Source organism: Rhinatrema bivittatum, chromosome 10 (genome assembly GCF_901001135.1).
Source record: "Rhinatrema bivittatum chromosome 10, aRhiBiv1.1, whole genome shotgun sequence".
Taxonomy (NCBI): Eukaryota; Metazoa; Chordata; class Amphibia; order Gymnophiona; family Rhinatrematidae; genus Rhinatrema; species Rhinatrema bivittatum.
Window position 1 is genome coordinate 124,312,977 of NC_042624.1, and position 23,566 is coordinate 124,336,542.

The following is a 23,566-nucleotide window of genomic DNA, read 5'->3' on the forward strand; positions in this document are numbered from 1 at the left end:
TAGCGCCGCCCCTTCCTGAACGTTCAGCGCAATCAGCCTCGGGCTCTGCTTAGCCTCGCTTGCTGATTGGTGAAGAGGCTTGGCCCCGCCTCGCCCGCTGCGGAAGTTGCTATTGTGGGGGTTTCCACGTGGATCTTCGGGTCGTAAGACTACTGCTCCTGGGAGGCTTCCTGGGGCCGGGGTAGGGGAGAGGGTTCCTTTGAATTTTGTTTAGCAGAGTGTTAAGCAAATCCTAAATATATGAAGATGAGTCCAGAGGTCTAGGAAATACTCTTATCGCCCACCGGCCTGCTTAGCCGTTTAATCCCCTAAGCTTTTATGCGCGATGTTGTTTATAGTTACCCCCTTGAGACCGTTCTGCTGCGAAGCACGGCGCATGTCGGGGTCGGGAGTCTGGCTCCATACTTTATTAATTGAAGAACTTGTGCAACCTTATAGTTAATAATGTATTCGAGTCCAGCTCAGTATTTGCTATGGCTTTTGATTCTTCTCAAGCTATGTTTCCCAAATGAGGTTGTGATTTGGAGGCTCATTTCGAATATATTCAAGATTCTCACCTTGTAGCGAGGGGAGTCAGCTGGTCCTCAGCCTCCTGTCTTTCTTCAGTGTTGCTCCTATTGATGGTTTTTGTTTTGTTTTGTTTTGCTAAAAGTCAGCAGAGTTCTGGTGTGTTTTGTAGTGTAACCCTGGGTGTCATAAAATAGGCAAGAGTATTTTATAAACATAGAAGCAGATTCTAGATTGTTAATCTTTTCTGAGATTTTGTCGGGGTGGAAGAAAGGAGACTGGGTCTTTTCCTAAATAAACTTTTTTGCCTTTCTGTGTTTTATCACAGGTGGCATTGAGGTAACCATGGCTTTGCAATTTAGCAGTGATGGTGCCGAAGCAATCCAGCGGCCCCTGGTTGCCACAGCAATGGATAACAGCCCGACCCCTTCCGGGGAGATTGATGAGGTTTATGAGATTGAGAGGACGACTGCATTTATCGCACAGCATCGGTGCAACAGGGTGTGTATCAGTACAGGCCAGGGGTGCTCAGAGTCTGCTGTAGAGTTCAAGCCTTAAGCTCTGGATTTTCCTTGCTGTTGAGTCTCTGTGCCTGGTGCTGAACCATGAGGCCACTGAGTATACGTTTCTAAATCTATGTGAGCGGTAACACATCCAATATCACATGGGCCGATACAGTAAAAACGTGCAATTCAGTATTATAATTTATTTTAATTAGGGCTGGCAGTAAAAAGAGGCGGCTGTCAGCGGGTTTGACAGCTGACGCTCAATTTTGCCAGCGTCGGTTCTCGAGCCCGCTGACAGCCACGGGTTCGGAAACCGGACGCTGGCAAAATTGAGTGTCTGGTTTTTGGCCCGCGGGCCCATTCTAATTTTTTTTTTTTTTTACTTTTTGTAACTTTCGGGGCCTCCGACTTAATATCGCCATGATATTAAGTCTGAGGGTGCACAGAAAAGCAGTTTTTACTGCTTTTCTGTGCACTTCCCCAGTGCCGGCAGAAATTAGCGCCTACCTTTGGGTAGGCGCTTTTCTGAAAGTAAAATGTGCGGCTTGGCTGCACAGTTTACTTACTGAATCGCGCAGGAATAACTATTAGGGCCATCAACATGCATTTGCATGTTGCAGGCGCTATTAGGTTCCGGGGGGGGGTTGGACGCACGTTTTGGACGCGTTATTACCCCTTACTGAATAAGGGGTAAAGCTAGCACGTCCAAATGCGGCTAACAGTGCGCTCCATCGGATACTCCATTGGCGCGCACTGTACTGTATCGGCCCGACTGTGAGGTGACATGCACTGTACTACAGTGACTGGTGGGTGTTAGTTTAGTGCAGGGGTGGCCTACTCCAGTCCTCAAGAGCTAAAAACAGGCCTGGTTTTCAGGATATCTATAATAAATATGCATGAGATATATTTGCATACAGTAGAGGCAAATCTCTCTCATGCAAATTCATTGTGGATATCCTGAAAATCTATCATGTTTGTGGCCCTCGAGCACTGAAAGTGAATACCACTGGGCTAAGGAGAACCTGAACAATGTGATTGATCCAATAGTATCATGTGACCTTCATCTGTGACCTCATTACACAGCCCATATCATTTACAGCACAGTCGGAGATTCGCAGCACACAATAGCCATCTGAATTTCTAATGTTGGACTCTTGGCAGCCTGATGTTTCTTAGGCTGATCCACTTTAGCTGCTGAAATGTGCTGCACGGACATTGTGACTCCCTCCCCACCTCTTCCCTGTCGCAGCATGATGCCTCCTCCCTGCCTGCTCCCTGTGACAGCCATGATCCCCCTTCCCCACCTGCTCCCTGTGGCAATCGATCCCCCCTTCCCCACCTGCTCCCTGTGACAGCCATGATGCTTCCTTCCCCATCTTCTTTCCTGGATGGAAACACAGACTCTTGTTCTCAGTCTATAGGGGGATCCCTATAATAAGGACTGTAGCAGTCCTCTCCGAAGTGGTGCCATAAGTAAAGCAGGAGCTGTGTTAGGGGTGCTGAAATGTTAACTCTGCTTCTCGCAGTCAATGCGTGTATACTCTTTAGTGCTCTCACGGCCAGCTGGGATCTTCTGGCTGCAACTCAGTCCTTTATTTATATGTTTTATGTTTCTGTCATATTTGCAAGAATTCTTCATATTGTTTCCATGTAGTGAACATAACAATGCATCTGGGAGACTGATACTTTCATATTTTATTTAATGATAAGGTACAGTTACAGCAGCTGGGACACAGAATGATCTGCAGGGTTCCAGGTTTCTCAGCTGTAGCCTCTTTATTTTTTATTTTTATATGCTGACATTTGATCTGAGATATCACATTGGTTTACATTCAGGTACTGCAGGTATTTCCCTATCCCCAGAGGGTTTACAATCCAAGTTTTTGTACCTGAGGCAGTGGAGGGTAAAGTGACTTGCCCAAGGTCACAAGGAGTGACAGCAGGACTCGAACCCTGGTCTCCTGGTTCGTAGCCCGCTGCTCTAACCACTAGGCTATTCCTCCTCCTTCCCTCTTTATATCTGTAAGCCAAACATACATCCTTGGTGAAAAATACTTTAGTATCTTTAATGCAGCAGTGTGGTGACCCTGTTAGTCCACCTGAATGTACAGAAATAAAGATTAGCTAGGTTTAAAAAAAGGTTTGGATAAGTTCTTGGAGGAGAAGTCCATTAATGGCTATTAATCAAGTTTACTTAGGGAATAGCCACTGCTATTAATTGCATCAGTAGCATGGGATCTTCTTAGTGTTTGGGTAATTGCCAGGTTCTTGTGGCCTGGTTTTGGCCGCTGTTGGACACAGGATGCTGGGCTTGATGGACCCTTGGTCTGACCCAGCACGGCAATTTCTTATGTTCTTTTACCTTCTAATCACCCATCAACCCACTTCCATCCCCTCATCACTGGTTGCCTTTTATGATTCTCTTATATTTCCTGGTGCTGTCACCTTTGGCTCATTCTGTTCTGACCTGAGGAAGGGAATATTTACCCATAAAAGATACTCCAAAAATGTATTCCGTTTTATCTTTAACTTTTTATAGTTTTTATTTGAATTTTTTAAATCGCTTAAACAGATGTCCTAGGTAATGTACATACCTTGCTTTGAGTTCAATAAAAAGGGATCACGTGATGGGTTTTTATTCTTATGTTTACCTTTACGTCTGTGTAGTTCCTTCCTAAGATGATGATAAGGAAGAGCTGTAAAACATCTCTTAGTTTCTTATTACGGACAGAAGGGTCTTCTAGAATTGCAGTTGACTTCCAAAGGTTATGATCCCAAAATGCAAACAAAATCACCACTAACGTGAGTGCAAATATGACCAAAAACAAGCCCCACTAAATTTCAAAAACTTACATTAAAGGCAAGGCTGCCCTATTTACTTAAAATGCAAAAAATATGTGGAGATGGATGGTGGGGGTTTCAGACTGGTGTGCATCATTTGAAATACCTAACCAGGGCGTCCAGTGAGAAATATAATCATTAACCAACCACCAAAATATCTAAACATAAAGCAGAGTGCTGTGCCTCAAAGAACGTGTATTACTCCCAAAAATTATGTAACCTTAAAAAATCAATTTTGCTGTGAAAAAATGTCTGCACTATAAATGAAAAATATGGAGCCGCAAATAATATGATGTGAATAATTCTCTCAACCGGTGTAGTCCCAATACTAGACTATCTTCTACGAGTAATTGATGCTCCCAACATGGCCAAGTTAGGAATAAGTCCTTCATCAGGGGACATGTAGGTTGAAAGCAATGAAAGTAGGGTTGCTCATGGATCAGCCGAATGCTTCATAACTAGATTCATCGCTGAACGCTTAAATAAAGCAGCAAAAAGGGAAGATAGATTCTCATCCAGTCCCTCCGACAGACAACCCCAGCATGGCTCGGCCAGCAGTTATCATCATCCTTAGGCTGTGTTCCAGGAACACAGGAGACCGGATGCGGCAAATGAAGGGTTAAACTCCAGGCTTCCTGCTTCTGACCCCACCTCCTCTCCCTCTGTGTCCTGCAGGTGGCGCTTCAGTTCCCCGATGAGCTGCTGGGGGACTCGGCCACTGTTGCAGCCAAACTGGAGGAAGCTTCTGGAGCCAAAATGTACATCCTCGGAGACACCTCCTACGGCAGGTGAGAGAGCGAGCAGGGGTGGCCTGAGGGAGGGCAAACTGCAGGGCAGCAGGTCTGATGGAAAAGTCATCACATTGGTGACTCCTGAGCTTGTTGACCTCCACTGGCTTCCGGTTCAGTGGAGGGTTAAATAGAAACTGGCCATGTTAACCCCCAAGTTATTGGCAATCACTGAGATCGTCCCAGACGACTCTGCTTGATGTCCCCTCAGTGAAACAAGCCAGGCTTTCTGTGGCTTGCGACGCTGCATTTTCCATAGCTGCAGCTTCATTCTGGAATATTCTTCTCATCAGCTTAGGGCGATTGAGTGGCGTAAACTATTTAAGGCTTTTAGCTTGATTTTTCTAAGCCTGTCTGACACTTTAAAAATGCTTTCATTATTAAGAATTTATGTATGAAGTTTTATTTTTCTCTGTTGTATTTTATTTCATAATTGCTTTGATCTGCTGCTTGATTGTGTATATTGGCCTCATTATTGTTTTATTGGGTGTTTATTTTCTCAGCCGCTGCAGGCTTTGATATCAGTGGCATATAAATGAGAATAAATAGCCCCCCCTCCATCCCACCCTCTGCAGGTGGCTCATAGTAGTGAAAATAACCCCCCCCCCCCAAAAAAAAAAACAGCCCTCCCCCAACCCTGTCCCTTCACTGAAAAAAGCCAAGACCCTCTGCCCTCCGGACACCCCGTTTTGTACAATATCTGCCCCCCTCTCACCCTGGACCCCTCCTCACACACTGCCTCCCCCCTCCCAGATAGGCAGTGGTGGTGGCGTGGGCCTGGGCGGTGGCCATTTTCCTGTCGCCTGATATTTACCGCCTTTTTGTGACTCCCACTCTCCCTCGGGAGAAATGACGGAGGGCAAAGGAGCCGCGGGGAGCCTTGAATCCTGGCTCCTCTGGTCCTCAGCCGGACCTCGGCGTTTGCTTCCACTGTGTGCTCTGGCCCTCAGCCTCTTTCTGTCTCCCCCGCAGCTGTTGTGTGGACGAGGTGGCTGCAGAGCACGTGGGAGCCGACGCCGTGCTCCACTACGGGAGGGCGTGTCTCAGCCCCTGCAGCAGGCTGCCCGTCGCGTACGTCTTTGGCTGCAAACCCCTGAATGTGAAGAGCTGTGCGGCCGCCTTTCGGGAGCTCTACCCTGACCCGGAGAGCCGCGTGGTGGTGCTGTGTGACGTGGCGTACCACCACAGCATAGGTGAGGAACAGTTCTGTAGGGCAGCAGCTCCTCTCTACAGAAAGAAGGGAGGGGGAGGGCAGAGATGGGACACATCAAGGTTATCCGTCATTCCCAGAGCAGGTTGTGAGCCACTAATGGGGGAGTCCTAGAGAAGAAGGTTTCCAGAAACATCATTTAATTGTGCTGAAAATAACCTTACGCTTTAATTTCTCATATCCGTTCCCCATCTCCTATATCTCACACACTGTCATCTCCTGTATCCATTCAGCCCCTCTGTCGCACACTATCTCAGAAGGACATAAGAAGCTGCCTTATTGGGTCAGACAGCGTGGCCATCAAGCCCAGCATCCTCTTTCCAACAGTGGGCAATCCAGCTTACAAGTACCTGTTTCCTGTCCTTTAACCAGTCTGCAATCCACGAAAGGACATCGCCACCTAACCCATGACTTTTTACTTTTCCTAGAAGCCTCTCATGAGGAACTTTGTCAAACGCCTTCTGAAAATCCAAGTATACTATATCTACCGGTTCACCTTTATCCACATGTTTATTAACTCCTTCAAAAAAGTGAAGCAGATTTGTGAGGCAAGACTTGCCCTGGGTAAAGCCAAGCTGACTTTGTTCCATTAAACCATGTCTTTCTATATGTTCTGTGATTTTTATCTTGAGAATAGTTTCCATGACTTTTTCTGGCCCTAAAGTCAGGCTCATCGGTCTATAGTTTCCAGGATCACCCCTTGAGCCCCTTTCAAATATCGCAATTACATTAGCCACCCTCCAGACCTCAGGTAGAATGGATGATTTTAATGATAGGTTACAAATTACTAGTAATAGATCTTAAATTTCATTTTTTAGTTCCTTCAGTACCCTAGGGTGCATACCATCCGGTCCAGATGATTTGCTACTCTTCAGTTTGTCATTCTGGCCTACCACATCTTCCAGGTTCAGCATGAATCTCCCCAACATCCTCGTTTGTAGAAGTAAATAATTCATTTAGTCTTTCCGCAATGGCCTTAACTTCCCCTCGATTATGTAACGGTCCAACTGACTCCCTCGCAGGCTTCCTGCTTCGGATATATTTAAAAAAGATTTTTGTATGAGTTTTTGCCTCTACAGCCAACTTCTTTTCAAATTCTCTCTTAGCCTGTCTTATCAATGTCTTACATTTAACTTGCCAGCGCTTATGCTTTTTCCTATTTTCTTCATGAAGGCAAAAACTCCTACTAAAAACTAGTTAAAATATATCCAAAGCAAGGAGCCTGTGAGGGAGTTGGTTGGACTGTATCCATTTCACCCTATATTTTCTCTTTATCCCTTCGGCCCCTCCTGTATCTCACTCTCTTACATCCATTCACCCATGGCGTGTGGTGATATTTGTAGCAGGGGATTAAGTCTTGCTCCCCCAGTCCCCTCTCCCCTTCCACACACGCTGCCCATCCTCCTTGCCCCGGTCTGCAGCAGCCTCGCTCCCTCAATGCCCCCTCTACCCTGTATATAAAAGACAGATGGAACCCATATGACATTAGGATTGGGTGAAGTTGTGTTTGAGCAGTGGATTTGGGATTATCTTTGGCCTTCTGTCTCCACAGGAGCGCTGGCATCCTTGCTGTGTCAGGACTATCTCCATGTTTCCTTCTCCAGCCTTGTTCTGGATGGGACGCCGAGCTCTGTTGGTGAAAGGGACTCTCAGGTGACCTCCGATGAGATGGAAGTGGAGAGGTTTGGGCGACGTTTTTCCATTGCTGGGCAGCTTGGCTTGGAGGCCTATAGCATGTTCTACATTGGGGGGGAGAGTCCCACCCTGACCAACTTCCTGATGACCTGGAATCGGTGCGCCTTTTCCACCTTGAACCCCCGTACAGGGGAGAGTCGGCGTGAGACTCTGAATGTGAACAGAGCCCTGATGAGGCGCTTCTACCTGATAGAGCGAGCCCGTGATGCTAATGTGGTGGGCATTCTGGTGGGCACACTGGGCATGACCGATTACCTCTCCATCATCCAGCACCTGAGGGACAGGATTCGCAGGGCAGGCAAAAAGAGTTACACCTTCGTCATGGGCAAACTGAACACTGCCAAGCTGGCCAACTTCCTGGAGGTGGACATCTATGTGTTGGTAGCCTGTCCTGAGAACTCCCTCCTGGACTCCAGTGACTTTTACAGGCCCGTGGTTACGCCCTATGAAATGGACATGGCCTGCAATACAGCGCGGGAGTGGACAGGGCAATATGTGACTGACTACAGGGACCTGCTGCCAGGTGAGTGACTTGAGAGCTTGCTGTGAGATGCTTATTTACACAATCCCTTAGATCACCTCCTGCTGGGAGAGGCTGGGACTGCAGGAGCTCTGAGACCTCACGCGCACACACACACACACACACACCCCGACAGTGCTCGTGCACCATTCTCTACAGTGACTCCTGCTGGGAAAGGCAGGGACTGCAGGAGCTCTGAGACCTCACACACATACACCCACACCCCCAGTGCTCATGCACCATTCCTTACAGTGACTCCTGCTGGGAGAGGCTGGGACTGCAGGAGCTCTGAGACCTCACGCGCACACACACACACACACACACCGACAGTGCTCGTGCACCATTCTCTACAGTGACTCCTGCTGGGAAAGGCAGGGACTGCAGGAGCTCTGAGACCTCACACACATACACCCACACCCCCAGTGCTCGTGCACCATTCCTTACAGTGACTCCTGCTGGGAGAGGCTGGGACTGCAGGAGCTCTGAGACCTCACACACATACACCCACACCCCCAGTGCTCGTGCACCATTCCTTACAGTGACTCCTGTTGGGAGAGGCTGGGACTGCAGGAGCTCTGAGACCTCACACACATACACCCACACCCCCAGTGCTCGTGCACCATTCCTTACAGTGACTCCTGCTGGGAGAGGCTGGGACTGCAGGAGCTCTGAGACCTCACACACATACACCCCACACCCCCAGTGCTCGTGCACCATTCCTTACAGTGACTCCTGCTGGGAGAGGCTGGGACTGCAGGAGCTCTGAGACCTCACACACATACACCCACACCCCCAGTGCTCGTGCACCATTCCTTACAGTGACTCCTGCTGGGAGAGGCTGGGACTGCAGGAGCTCTGAGACCTCACACACATACACCCACACCCCCAGTGCTCGTGCACCATTCCTTACAGTGACTCCTGCTGGGAGAGGCTGGGACTGCAGGAGCTCTGAGACCTCACACACATACACCCACACCCCCAGTGCTCGTGCACCATTCCTTACAGTGACTCCTGCTGGGAGAGGCTGGGACTGCAGGAGCTCTGAGACCTCACACACATACACCCACACCCCCAGTGCTCGTGCACCATTCCTTACAGTGACTCCTGCTGGGAGAAGCTGGGATTGCAGAGCTGTGAGCCCCTCCCCACAGCCAGCACTCCTGCTCCATTCCCTACAGCACTTCCTGCTGGGGGGGGCTGAGGCTTCAGGAGCAGTGAGACACTCCCCTCCCGTGCTCCTGCACCGTTTCCTATAGCGCCTTCTGGGAGAGGCTGGGACTGCAGGAGCTATGAGACCGCACAGACAGACAGACAGACACACACACACACACACACCCCAGTGCTCGTGCGCCATTCTCTACAGTGACTCCTGCTGGGAAAGGCAGGGACTGCAGGCATTAGGGAGTGGTGTAGGATAAACCTGTCGTTCCAGCAGGAGGCGCTGTGGAGAATGAGGGTAAGTGTACAGGGGGTATTGTACAGAGGGCTTGTGTCCGAGGGTAGGGAATGGAGCTGAGTTCTGAACCGAGGTGTCCGGTACATTTTAACCTTGGGATTCTTTGGCAGGTGCACATTCTCATGTAGAATTTCCCACCAGAGATGTCACGGAAGGGGAAGTTCCTGACGTCTCATTAATCACAGGGGCGCTGCGCTCGGCTCATCTCTCTCAGACGCAGACCATAGAGGATCCTGACTGCACCTTGCTGGCACACAGAAGCGAGACAGCACTGGCAGAGAGAGGACCTGCAGGTAGGGTCATTCTTTCATCCCGATCAGAATTAATCTTAGGGTGAGAGCCAGGCTCACGTCCCAACCCCACAGCGCCTCCTGCAGGGAGATGCTGCAACTGCTCCCACCACCATGAATTCCTGTAGCACCTAAGAACCTGCCATACTGGGTCAGACCAAGGGTCCATCAAGCCCAGCATCCTGTTTCCAACAGTGGCCAATCCAGGCCATAAGAACCTGGCAAGTACCCAAACACTAAGTCTATTCCATGTAACCATTGCTAATGGCAGTGGCTATTCTCTAAGTGAACTTAATAGCAGGTAATGGACTTCTCCTCCAAGAACTTATCCAATCCTTTTTTAAACACAGCTATACTAACTGCACTAACCACATCCTCTGGCAACAAATTCCAGAGTTTAATTGTGCGTTGAGTAAAAAAGAACTTTCTCCGATTAGTTTTAAATGTGCCCCATGCTAACTTCATGGAGTGCCCCCTAGTCTTTCTACTATCCGAAAGAGTAAATAACCAATTCACATCTACCCGTTCTAGACCTCTCATGATTTTAAACACCTCTATCATATCCCCCCTCAGTCGTCTCTTCTCCAAGCTGAAAAGTCCTAACCTCTTTAGTCTTTCCTCATAGGGGAGAGGCTGAGTGTATTCATGCAGTGGGGGGGGGGGGGGCGTTTTGATGAATTTTCATACTCCTACTTTCCTTTATCTTTCTTCCTCTCCCATGCAAAGGCCCGGCGCAGTAGCCACGTTCATGGAGCTCACAGAGGCCCTTGCGCCCTGGCTCCGTGACCGCAGGTCTCCTGCCTGTGCATGCAGAGCATTAAGCAGCCTTTGTCTCTCCCCCCCCTCGTTTAGCCTCCTTCTTGGACGCGCGGAGCTGGAAGGGTTTGGAGCGTCGGCTCGGAGAGACTCCTGTGTCGAGGGCTGTGGAGGGAAGGCGCGGAATCGCCATTGCCTATGAGGAGGAGGGGCTGCAGCTGAAACGACAGTGAGCAGGATGTGGACAGCTCCTCAGCGATCCACTGACATTTCCTGCTGACATCGAAATGTGACCTGGAGAAGGTTTCTGACAGCCCAGCGAGAGTCCTCCTCAGCTGCTGACGTCTCTCCCCTTGGTCATGGCTCTGTCCCCAGCGGTTACCAAAACGCACAGCTGTGTGAGCGGAAGACCCTTTCCTACTGCACCACGTGGCCTTCCAGGGCACTGTAAGCTCTCTCCAGCAGGGGCAGAGAACAGTGCCAGCTCTTCCAGGCCTTGTACCCCGAGAGTCTTACAGAAATAATAATAAAGTCTCATACATTTGTAAGAATGATAGATGAAAGAAGAAATAAAGATATTGTAAACCAAATTTAGATTTTGGAACGGTAATGCAATACAGATCCTCGTACAAAATAAACCCCAGTGGGAAGAGGACAAAAGAGATGAAATCATAACTGATTAATGGCTCAGGGTCTCAGCTGCAGGGAGGAGAGTAGAGGGCCGCAGGGACCTGCAGAGGGAACAATCAATGGCTCGGTAAGTGGAGAGTGGAGGGCCTCAGGGATCTGTAGAGGGTCTCGGATGTAGGAAGGAGAGTGAAATGCCATAGGGATCTGCAGAGGGTCTCAGATATAGGGAGGAGAGTGGAGCGCCACAGGGATCTGCAGCAGGTGTGATTAATGGCTCAGGGTCTCAGATGTTGGGAGGAGAGTGAAGGGACTTAGGGGCCTGCAGAGGGTGCAATGAATGGCTCAGGGTGTTGGGGATAGGGTGGAAGGAGAAGGTCTACAGAGGGAGCAATGAATAGCTCAGATTCTAATAGTTATACAGAACAGAGCGAAGGGTCGCAGGGATCTGCAGAAGGAGTGATTAATGGCTCAGGGTATCGGGCATAGGGAGGAGAACGGAGGTCTGCAGAGGGAGTGATTAATGGCTCAGGGTATCGGGCATAGGGAGGAGAACGGAGGTCTGCAGAGGGAGTGATTAATGGCTCAGGGTATCGGGCATAGGGAGGAGAACGGAGGTCTGCAGAGGGAGTGATTAATGGCTCAGGGTATCGGGCATAGGGAGGAGAACGGAGGTCTGCAGAGGGAGTGATTAATGGCTCAGGGTATCGGGCATAGGGAGGAGAACGGAGGTCTGCAGAGGGAGTGATTAATGGCTCAGTTATAGAGAGAGGCAAGTGGTTGATCAGATTTTAAAAGTGCAGCTGAGGAAGATAAGGTCTGTGGGTTTGGTAAATTTCAAAATCTTTTTCAACCAGGTATATGTAATAATTCCTCTTTGGACAACCATATTCAATGGGGGTGGGAGGGGGGAAGGAAAACGGGAATTGGATTCAGATGACAGCCAACACAGGGCCCCGAATTTTAGGGTCCAGTAGTACTGTGCATCAGTACTACTGATGCACAGACATTAGGAAAAAATTGCGGGATTGCTTCTACAGCCGAGTCGAAAAGCAAAGCACATTCAAGTGTCATTGAATTATCAAGAGAGCTGTTCATACCATAAAAATATTGCTAGCAATAATTTTGTTATGAGTTTGACAGTTGCTTGTTGTTCATTGTAAATCTTACTGCCCTTAACAGAAACACGGGGGTAACCTGCACGGAGCGGCAGTTACCACCCTTAACAGAAACATGGGGGTAACCTGCAGGGAGCGGCAGTTACCGCCCTTAACGGAAACATGGGGGTAACCTGCAGGGAGCGGCAGTTACCGCCCTTAACGGAAACATGGGGGTAACCTGCAGGGAGCAGCAGTTACCACCCTTAACGGAAACATGGGGGTAACCTGCACAGTAACATGGGGGTAACCTGCACGGAGCGGCAGTTACTGCCCTTAACGGAAACATGGGGGTAACCTGCACGGAGCGGCAGTTACTGCCCTTAACGGAAACATGGGGGTAACCTGCACGGGGTGGCAGTTACTGCCCTTAACGGAAACATGGGGGTAACCTGCACGGAGCGGCAGTTACTGCCCTTACCGGTAACATGGGGGTAACCTGCAGGGAGCGGCAGTTACTGCCCTTAACGGAAACATGGGGGTAACCTGCACGGAGCGGCAGTTACTGCCCTTAACGGAAACATGGGGGTAACCTGCACGGAGCGACAGTTACTGCCCTTAACGGAAACATGGGGGTAACCTGCAGGGAGCGGCAGTTACTGCCCTTAACGGAAACATGGGGGTAACCTGCACGGAGCGGCAGTTACTGCCCTTAACGGAAACATGGGGGTAACCTGCAGGGAGCGGCAGTTACTGCCCTTAACGGAAACATGGGGGTAACCTGCACGGAGCGGCAGGTACTGCCCTTAACGGAAACATGGGGGTAACCTGCAAGGAGCGGCAGTTACTGCCCTTAACGGAAACATGGGTGTAACCTGCAGGGAGCGGCAGTTACTACTCTTAACGGAAACATGGGGGTAACCTGCAGGGAGCGGAAGTTACTGCCCTTAACGGAAACATGGGGGTAACCTGCAGGGAGCGGCAGTTACTGCCCTTAACGGAAACATGGGGGTAACCTGCAGGGAGCGGCAGTTACTGCCCTTAACGGAAACATGGAGGTAACTTGCACGGAGCGGCAGTTACTGCACTTAACAGAAACATGGAGGTAACCTGCACGGAGAGGCAGTTACTACCCTTAACAGAAACATGGGGGTAACCTGCAGGGAGCGGCAGTTACTACCCTTAACAGAAACATGGAGGTAACCTGCACGGAGAGGCAACCTGCACGGAGAGGCAGTTACTACCCTTAACAGAAACATGGAGGTAACCTGCACGGAGCGGCAGTTACTGCACTTAACGGAAACATGGAGGTAACCTGCACGGAGCGGCAGTTACCGCACTTAACAGAAACGTGGAATAACTGCACAAAGCTGGCAAAGTGCTACATGCAGACTAGTAAGCCTTATCTCTGTTTCTGGACAAGGTGATTTAATCTAAACTAAAAAATAAAGTAATGAGCTGCATGGATATATGGTGCATCGGCAGTTATAAAATATTTAAGGAAGAATTATGTGAATCAATGTGGTATGAAAATAATTTGGAGTAGTTGGATATGAAGGTTTATCTCTGAAGCAGAAACTGTGTCAAAGTGACTATAAGGGAGGTGATGGGAGATGAGGGCCTGAGGTAAATCACATCCATCGTGGCTTCAGATATTCTCGGCTGCTTGGAGGAGAGCCCTGAGGTAGCAGAGTGCGTATTGTGGCTGCTGTGTGAGGGATGAACATGCCCCATCCCTCAGCAAATCTCCGTTTTCAGGGGATCACATTGGCCACTGTTGGAGACAGGATGCTGGGCTTGATGGACCCTTGGTCTGACCCAGTATGGCAGGTTCTTATGTTCTTATGTTCATTTATCGGAAACCAAGGACAGGACTCCCTGGAGCATTTTCACAGTGACGTCCCCCGAGGAGCAGCGCTAAGATTAGACCTGTTCAGTGCGCACATTCATGCTGTAAAGATACAAACTTATTCCAAATCACCAAACCGATGGTGAAGCGCTACAACGGGTCTTACCAGACTGAGCGAGTGCTACTAAAGTGTCCGCGAGTTTCGGCAGAGTAACGCACGCGGAGCGCGGACACCAACCTGGTCGCGCAGCGCCTCACATTCATCCCTCAGGACAGAGGCCTTGGAGTTGTTGGGGTTCACTTTCTACAAACATCGCCCGCAGCCAAAATGGTCAATACAGCAATTCAACAAACATCGAACAACCAAGGAAGGGACCGAAAACCCTCAGACTGTGCAACCTGGCAGAGAGGCAGCCGAGGGACATAAACCAGCGAGAGAGAGAATTCTGAATGACGGGAGCTTTATTCACAAAGGCTCAAGCAGCCAAAATTGCAATAGAAATGACTACGAAAGGTTGTGAGCTGCCCAGAGGCGCAGGACTGGACATGCAGAGCTAATGGCATCTGACTCGCAGCTCTAGTAGGATTTTTGGATAATATTAACTGAAAATCTGGCCTGTTGTGTGCACAAAGTTAGTGCCAAAATCCCATACAGGTGCCAGACAGCTTGCCTTTGAAGGTTTGCCCCATGTCTCATAATACGAAAAGCAATGAAATAATTAAAACAAACTAGAAGAAGGCTTCCTGCCAGCGTGCACGGGGAGTGCTCTGTCACAGGCGCTGTCGGGCAACGCGCAGAGTCCAGAGGGGCTGCCCCTGCCTGCAGGTATGGCCAGGGCGGACAGATTACAGGAGGAAAGGGGGGCACCATGACGTAGACAGGTTTTGGAGCAAGTCCTTCATGAGGTGAGGTGAGGGTCTGACCCAGGAGACAGAGGAACCTCAGGGAAGTGAATGCGTGGCTCACAGGGAGTAAAGGACTGATGATGGATGCCAAACGGTTTGCAATACCCATGCACCGGGAGCACTGGTGGTTTCTTTCCAGTGTCCCCGACAGTCACAGATCAGTCCCCCAATCATCTCCTCCCTCCCCCTGCAAGGTCACCATGGGCCATTCAATAGCCAAAAAGCATAAGACAGGCTTATATAAGTCCCTCCTAGGTTATTGAAAATGTCACCACGAGCTCTGCGTGGCAATGACTGAACATAACACTTCCAAGTTTGCAAAAGGTCTTTCTTCGGATTTCTCGAACATGCACACGCATGTAGCAGGTTCCTCCATTGAGTCAACCCTCATCCAACATTGCAAAATAGTTTTCTTGGCAAGCAATAACAGTTTTCACAACCGCAGTTTCAGATATCTTTGACCAATAGCAAAGCCGGTCAAATTGACAAAAAGCAATGCTTTAGGACACAAAGGAAACCGTATTTTTGTGACCCTATGAATATACTCAGTAAACTGTTCCCAAAAAGGCAACAATATAGGAGCAATCCCAAAACTGTGTCCCAAGGCTCCTGAGTGGGATAAACATTTAGTACGAACATCAGAACTGGTAAGATGCATCATGCAGGCTGAGTTTTGAGAGATGTAATACCTTCGCATCACCATTACATGTAATCCTGGAACATTGTACATAGTGATCTTCAGATAAATCGAATTCAAATTCCCGTGCACATCCTTGTACCAGTTTTCCATAACCCACTGGAGTCGCTGCCCATTAATTTACGGTACAAGAAGGAGATCGTAGCTCAGACAGAAACTCCCTGTTCCCATGATTCCAGTCCATACTCTCCCATGAATGTATGTAATAATGTATGTAATAATGTAATAATGCTTGCAAAATAGCTCAAATTCCCTAAGTCTTGAAAGGATTTTATATCCTTCCCTTCATCCACCATTTGTGCCATCACCGTCAAACCCTTCTCTGCCCACTAAATAAAGACCTGATTTTGTGAACCGGGCAGAAATCGCAAGTTTCCTATAAAAGACAGGAACTGAGAAATAGAGAATTTCAATTTAAGAGTGGAACACAAATACCTCCAAGTATGAACCAGAGGTGCTACTAAAATACTTTCTTGGACATCATGTGCCAGCGTGGCCCAAGAGGAATGCAGGACAGCGCCTGGGCTCATAGGACAAAGGAGCTACTTCTCCAGACTCATAAATCGGCCACATGCCTCACATTACAGGCAGGATTACAGACTCCTCTGCTCACCCTGGTCCTCCCGTGTCCCATTCGCCCATCAATCGATGAAGCGCAGTTCTCGGCCTGCCATTTTACCATAGATTTCCTCAGTACATTTCCCATCAGTTTCACATCTGTCCTGGCAAAATAACATGGTAAAGTCTGGAAAAAATATAACCACTTGGGTAATATAATCATTTGGTAAAGAGCGATCCTACCTGCTAGAGATAATGGAAAATCCTTCCAGTTATTCAATAGAGTTTTGGTGGTTCCCAATACTTTATGAAAATTAAGTTTATACATTGACCTTGGGTCTTTATGCAAGATTATTCCCGAGTACACAAAGGACTCCTCTGCCCACTGCATACATGGGTTACCTGCTGTGAAATCGGCAGAGCTTCTGATTTCTCATAATTTAATTTCAGACCCGCTAGCTGTCCATACTGAGTCAATTCATCCATTGGGATATTCAATGAGACTTTAGGATTTGCCACATGGAGAAGCCAAAAAACGCCAGTTTAACTTCCCCATTAGACGTAGCCCCTACTTATAGACCTTGAATGTCTTTATTTCCCTGAATGCAACAGAGCAGAGGTTCCAGAGCTAAAATGAATAATAAAGGGCACCCTGTCTGGTGCTATCCAAGCTCTAACATTTAAGAAGAATAAGAGCTTGTGGATCACTATAGAAAGCTTGGATAGTTCTAGTCCAAAAGCCTGTAGGGACTGAAACGTAAAATTCCAGTCCAGCCTATCTCAGGCTTTTTCTGCCTTCAGGCTCCAGGCTCCACTCCATGGATGCAATCATTTTGCACAAACCCAACCTGATCCTCTCCATTCAATGAGGGTTCAGCCCTAGCTAAGCGATTTGCCATGATTTTAGCCAGGAGTTTGATATCAAAACTTAGCAATGAAATTGGGCAGTACAAGGCTGGGGACATTAGGTCTCTAACCCCTCTAGGCAACTTGATGGATTTAAATGGAAGAGGAGCAGGGAGATAAGTCAGGAGTGAGCTCCGTTTCTGAAAAGATCATTCTTTGCCATTCATCAGCCTTGATGAGCACTGCTCTCAGGCTTTAATACTGACAATGCAGCTGTAATTAAAGCTAGGGCTGCACTGAGCTTTAATGGCCACGACTGAATGCCAGGCTCGCAGGTGCTGCAGGGCACAGTCCTTGTGAAACCACTCAAGAACATCTCTGCCTTTGGGTGGATGATTTTCTTTCATTAGGAGCCTGATGACTCCAAGAGACCCTTCTAAGTGAGTCCAGAGCCATTCCCCGCGCCCCGGGCGGTGGCTCTTCCTACAGAAGGTGATTGCCTCTTCCCCTCCCATGCACTGCCCATGGCTGCTGAGGTCGCCTCTCATAGGGGCTGATGTATTAAAACCCATGCCAGAAGCAGCAGAAAAGTTTAGCACTGATAGTTAATACCTTGTGCATTAAACACTCTGCCCTGCTCAATGCTAGAAACTAATGCTACACAAATCAAAGCCACAGCAAGCCCAAAGAGTACTGCAAACCATCATTAAAGCAGAAAACTGCAGTAAAAATCTGTGCGAGCTTGATAAATGCTGTAGTGTTCCCTATTGGCTGATAGAAGTGTGATTGTTATTTTATATGTTCTTGTTGCTGCTTTTTGATTGCGCTGTGATAATGTAAATTACTACACAATTTACTACACAATTTATTTATTTAAGACTTTTTATATACCATCTTTAGCAAATAAATTTGAACAAAAACGGTTTACAACATTGAGCATAAAATAATAAATACTAAACTTTCATAAAGTGAAAAAAAAGAAAATAATAATAATAATAAAAGTATGAATAAAATTACATAATAACAATGTATCAATATCAATATTACTAATATCCTTGTGCAAAAAGATTAAAATAAAATAAAATTAACTTTAAGTTTAATAAAATTGAAAGAATGAAAACCATAGCTGGTACAACATAGTAAATAACAAAGGGAAAACTGCCTAGTTTTTTATTCAATGGTTCTGAATGCTTCTCTGAAGAGGAATGTCTTTAATGATTTTTTAAATCCTTACTGTTTGAGATTTGGTGTAGGGCATTAGGTAGGATATTCCATTGTGTAGGTCCTGCTACAGAAAAAGCTCTTGGCCGAGTAACATTTAGTCTTGCTAATCTGACAGAAGGAACTAGCAAAAGGCTCGAAGCTTTGTATATTCTCAGAATAGAGCAGAGCCAGGACGAGTTAGGGTTATTTAATAATGAGTGACTTATAGTCAGTATTTTGATTAAAATTCGATATTTGATTGGTAGCCAGTGCACTTTACATAGTATTGGTGTGATGTGCTGTTTCAGCCTGTAAGAATACGAGCTGCATTGTTTTGCATTAACTGTGTGGTATACAGATTGTAATAAGCCAAACCTTATCTGACCTAGGCTGACCTGTCGTGATTAGTGGGGCACATATGTCCATCTGTGTTCTTGGACATTCCTTGCATAAAAATAAAAGTCTGTCTCTTCCACAGCCATTTTGTAAGTGCGAGGTGGTGCAGGCAAACGCTGGGTTAGGCTTTCGAGGTTCTTTATATAGGAATGTGGTTCTCCTTGATCAGTGCTTTGAAACTGCTGAGTGGTCTCTTTTGTGCTGCTTCTTTTTTCTTTTGCTGTTTCCCCATCTGTCTGTTCTTGAGTGAATCTATTTATATGCATTTGATTGTTGGGTCTGATTGCCTTGTCCACTTGTTTAGGTTCCCAAAAGAGCAGAGTGGGGGAACATGGCTGTGGAGAGAAGGGAGCATGACAGAGGGGGTGGAAAGTTAGGCAGTGTGGTGCATAGGTCAGTGTAGCCAGAGATGGGAGCTGGAGAATGGTGTGCGTGAGGTAGAGAGTGCAATTAGAAGGAGAAGAAAAAGCAGGTAGAGCGGTCAGAGCATGTGGAGGGGGAAGGGAAGGGGAGAGCAGGTAGTGGGAGTAGGGCTCAGGGTGGTAGGAACACCCCCCCAGTCATCTGGGAGTGATGAGCAGGTGGGAACTAGCAGCCAGCAGCTAGAGGACGAGCAGTGTCAACGTGATGTGCACTTCACAGAGGAAGAGAAGGATGTGGTCTGGCAGATCTGCGAGAAGCAGAGTGCACTCTTTGGTCAGAAGATATCAAAGAACAAGAGATCTGGGAGAGCTTGGTCAAGGATTTCAGCAGCCTGTAAGTGATGAACAGGACAGTGGACTAGCTGAAGCATCTCTGGCAGGACTCCAAGACGGGTGTCAAGGCCAAGCTGGCACTCATCGAGAGCTCCAAGTTCTGGATGTGAGGGTGCCCTTCATGAAAAGTGACACCGGTGGAAGAGGTGGTCCGGGGGACTCTTCAGCAGGACTACTTTGCTGGTGGTCATACTGGTAGCACTGATACGGCTGCTGAAGGAGTAGGTGAGTTTGGCGGGAATGGATCTCCAGGATGGATGTAATAATATTTGGCTCTGATACGTCTTTTGTTATTTTCCCAGGTGATCATCAGCCGATGGCAACAAAGGGGTCTACCACAGAGGTCAAGGCCTAAGAGAACCAGCCAGCACCTCTGGATCCACCTCCAATTGAAACAGCAGAACAACCCAACAATCTGCAGCTCCAAGTGAGACACCAGGACGTGATACACAAGAAGACAGAGGGTTGAGCTCCACTTCACATGGCCAGACATAAGAACATACGATTGTCATACTGGATCAGACCAAAGGTCCATCAAGCCCAGTATTCTGTCTCCCAGTGGCTAAGCCAGGACACAAGTACCTGGTAGGATCCCAAAGGATTCCAAGCTGCTTGTCCCAGAAATAAGCAGTGGATTTCTGCAACTCTTCCTTAATAATGGTTTATGGACTTTTCCTCCAGGAATTTGTCCAAACCTTTTTTAAACCCAGCTACACTAAATAGTTTTCACCACATCCTCTGGCAGTGAATTCCAGAGCTTAATTATACATTGAGTAAAAAAATATTTTTATTAGTTTTAAATGTACAACTTAGTAACTTCCTTGTGTGTCCCCTAGTCTCTTTGAAAGAGTAAACAATTGATTCACGTTTTCATTATTTTATAGACCTCTATCATATCTCCCCTCAGCCGTCTTTTCTCCAAGCTGAAGAATCCTAACCTCTTTAGCCTTTCCTCATAGGGGAATCGTTCCATCCCCTTTAACATTTTGTTTGTCCTTCTCTGTACCTTTTCTAATTTTGCTATATATTTTTTGAGATATGGTGACCAGAAATGCACACAATATTCAAGATGAGGTTGCATCATTGAGTGATACAGAAGGTCACGGCATTCCCCCACCAAAAGGAACACCACTCTTCAGCATTGATTTGCTGGCAGACCAGCTTGCAGCACAACTACTTACAAGGCAGGAACTCATTGAGACCAATGGGACAGCGGGATTGATGACTATACACCAGGAGATTTGAACATTAGGAAGGAAATGCGTCAGCTGTGAAGAGAGGTCCAGACTAGGGATAAGCATTTGTTTAAAACGAAAGTGCAAAACAATAAGGCCAATTCATTTCAATCAGGGGCCCCCTGAATAAAACAAACCTTATTCATTCAATTCATTTTAAACTAATGCATCAGACCTTGGTTTGAAGCCAGAGCCTCGCCTAGGTCCAAGCATGACACCAGGATCTGGGTGGAGGCAGAACGAAGAAATCGATGAAATAGCCTCTGGAGACAATGCTCAGAACCCAACAGTCCGAGGTGATAACTCACCATGCCTCTGAATAAAGAATCAAATGCTCTCCCACTGGGATGGATGGGTAGGGATTTGGATGCAAGGCAGGACCGTCAAAAAGATGATAGGTTTGGCAGCACATGCTATGGGTCTGGGCAAGGACCTTGATCCAAGGGATGAGGACAGGTTCCAGCTTGCAAACGAGCAAGGGGAGGTTGAGAAAAGAACTGTTGAGACTGATGAGAACGATATTGTGAGTAGGAGGGCTGAAAACGGTGATGCTCTTGTTGAAAGTAAGGACGTCTGGAGAAAGAATAATAAGGCTGTCTCCTGAGTAGGTGTGATAGGTAAGGTTGAGACAAGGAATGTATGGCCGTAGCTACTTCTTTCATCTTATCCCTGAACAAAGTGAGTCCAGAACATGGAGCGTCCACCAATTTTTCATGTCGCCCTCCCTCAGACTGGAAGCCTTAAGTCAAGCCAACCATCTGATGGCAATTGCTGTTAAGAGGCCCAGGACGCTGAATCAAACACATCGTAAGAGGATCTTGTGAGCCTCTAGCATCAGCCAACAACTGTTGGGCTTCAGCTGCCACTTATTCAGGAAGATGTGAAGTAACCTCTTGGAGTTGCCTCAATAGCCCATACAGGTATTGTCCATCTGCAGCTGGTGCGAAGTGATGTGGGCAATAAAGGCTGCTGATTGGAAAGCGCTCTTACCCATTGCGTCCAGGTTCTTCCCTGGCAGAATCGAAGTACAAGATTGTGACCTCTTCGCCTTGAGGGAGTGCTGTCTCCACATGATAAAGTCAGGTGGTATCTGGGACTGAGAATAACCTGGGCAGGCCTGAATCTTATACTTGACATCCACCGACTTAGAAACTGGAAGACCAATGAAGGGCGTGGATCAGATTTTCATTTGAGCATCCAGGAGATCATCATGAATGGGAATGCCCTGGTTTTCTTGGGCGGTTGTGGGAATTGAAACACACCATCATATGTCTTGATTGGTATCTCCTCCCCCAAGAGATTGAAGCCATTCACCGCAGCCAGCTTGGCGAGAAAGAAAGAGTAGTTAGAATCATCTGGGGGCATAAATCTGCCCATGACATCCAGGGAACCTGTAGATGACAGATCTGGTGAAGACAGAGCTGGAGAGCAAACTGGAGAATGGAGGTAATCCAAGGAGTTTAGAGATCTGGACCTCGGTCTGGACCTGGATGTAGAGGGGAGGATGGCTAAGGCCTATCCCAATTGTGTACTCTCGGAGAACACAATGGAGGTGGTAGGCACAGGTGTGAAGCGCGGTGGTGGCATGCAAGGAGTAGGCAAGGCCTGTACAAGGGGATTAGGCACCTTAGGCACCTTCTGCCTTGCACCCCCCGGTCACAGCCCCAACTCCTACCTCTCGTGAGCGGCAGCAGCAAAGAGGAGTGGGGATTTGAATCCTCCCCCGGTGATGGGCGCTCTAGGCCCAGGCCTAGCTCGCCTAGTGCTTCCACCAGTCCTGGAAGTAGATGAAGATGGAGCTGAAGGAGGCTTTGGAATGTCCAGGAAGAAATGCCTGAAGAACGCCTGCCAGCAATCTCGAGTATCTGGATCCAATAGGTCAGGCAGTTGCTGTTCCCTGTCTTGAGTCACGATGCGAAGACAGATGACAGAAGGGGCAAACCAGTCCTGTGCTGACTCAAGGACAGGCTCCACAGGGAACATAGGCCAGAAACCAGGAGGTAGCACGTGATGAGAATTCTGGGGAAACACAGCAGGTACAGCTATCACCTTATTTCCTTTGACATCACTCGCCCAGGAGGGCCCAGAGATCTGTGATGCCTTCGACGGTGCCATGTCCTTCGGTGCCCTTGGCAGCACCATGTTTTTCAACACTTTTGACAGTGCCATTTTGTTTTGCACTTTTGGCATCATAGCCAGTGCAGTCTCCATCTGTGCCTTGGATAGCACACTGTCCTTTGGTGACTTGGATGGTGCATTGTCCTTTTGTGCTTTGGAAGGCGTTGTATCTTTGTGCTCCTTGGATGGTGCTGTAACCTTGGCCGCCTTTGACAGCACAGAGTCTCAGTCACTCTGACGCCTGGTATTTGTGCACCTGAGGATGCGCAGGATCCTTTGGCACCTTCGATGGTACAGAAGTTTTCATTTGAAGTCCTTCTGTGGCACATGAGGCATATGGGCCTTTTGCTCAGAGCCTGTGTGAGCCCTGGAGGATTTGGAATCTCTGTGCCTGGAAAAGGATGTAGAAGCATGGGCAGATGTGGAGGCTCTTGGTGCATAAGAGGATGCTAGAAACAAGCCATGGTCCCTCTCGGTAGTATACAGCTGACCATGTGGGGAGTGATGTGGTTTGCATGGGCTACAGATGAGGTCCATCAGGGGGACAGAACTGGAGGACCCCTGGAGTCATTACAGGAGTCGTAGCTACTAGAGTGGTGAGATGGAGAGACAACCAACTTCCTGTTGGAAGACTTTGTCTGTAAGGATTCATACTTGACTTTAAGATTCCTGTAGCAGCACGCTCTGGAAGACATGCAGCTGCATGTTTT

The 23,566-nt window shown here is 48.0% G+C and overlaps 1 protein-coding gene across 2 annotated transcripts; it reads left to right on the plus strand.

Annotated features, from left to right (window-relative positions):
• The first annotated feature begins 21 nt into the window (after window positions 1–21).
• LOC115100325 (2-(3-amino-3-carboxypropyl)histidine synthase subunit 2-like) lies at window positions 22–12,295 on the plus strand. 2 transcript variants are annotated; one of them, XM_029618744.1, is made up of 7 exons: window positions 22–181; window positions 836–1,008; window positions 4,530–4,642; window positions 5,615–5,835; window positions 7,405–8,070; window positions 9,634–9,816; window positions 10,666–12,295. In XM_029618744.1, the coding sequence occupies exons 2-7, from the start codon at window positions 853–855 to the stop codon at window positions 10,800–10,802; spliced, it is 1,476 nt and encodes a 491-aa protein (XP_029474604.1). In that variant the 5' UTR covers window positions 22–181; window positions 836–852; the 3' UTR covers window positions 10,803–12,295. The 2 variants fall into 2 exon arrangements, with proteins under 2 accessions (XP_029474604.1, XP_029474605.1); XM_029618745.1 differs by having other exon boundaries at window positions 167–258.
• The last annotated feature ends 11,271 nt before the right edge of the window (window positions 12,296–23,566 follow it).

Excerpts from the sequence above, each read along its gene's own strand:
- LOC115100325 (XM_029618744.1), top strand. The coding sequence starts at position 853 with ATGGCTTTGCAATTTAGCAGTGATGGTGCCGAAGCAATCCAGCGGCCC. Across the intron at positions 5,836-7,404 it reads GGCGTACCACCACAGCATAG|GAGCGCTGGCATCCTTGCTG; the intron begins GTGAGGAACAGT and ends CTGTCTCCACAG. Across the intron at positions 8,071-9,633 it reads CTACAGGGACCTGCTGCCAG|GTGCACATTCTCATGTAGAA; the intron begins GTGAGTGACTTG and ends ATTCTTTGGCAG.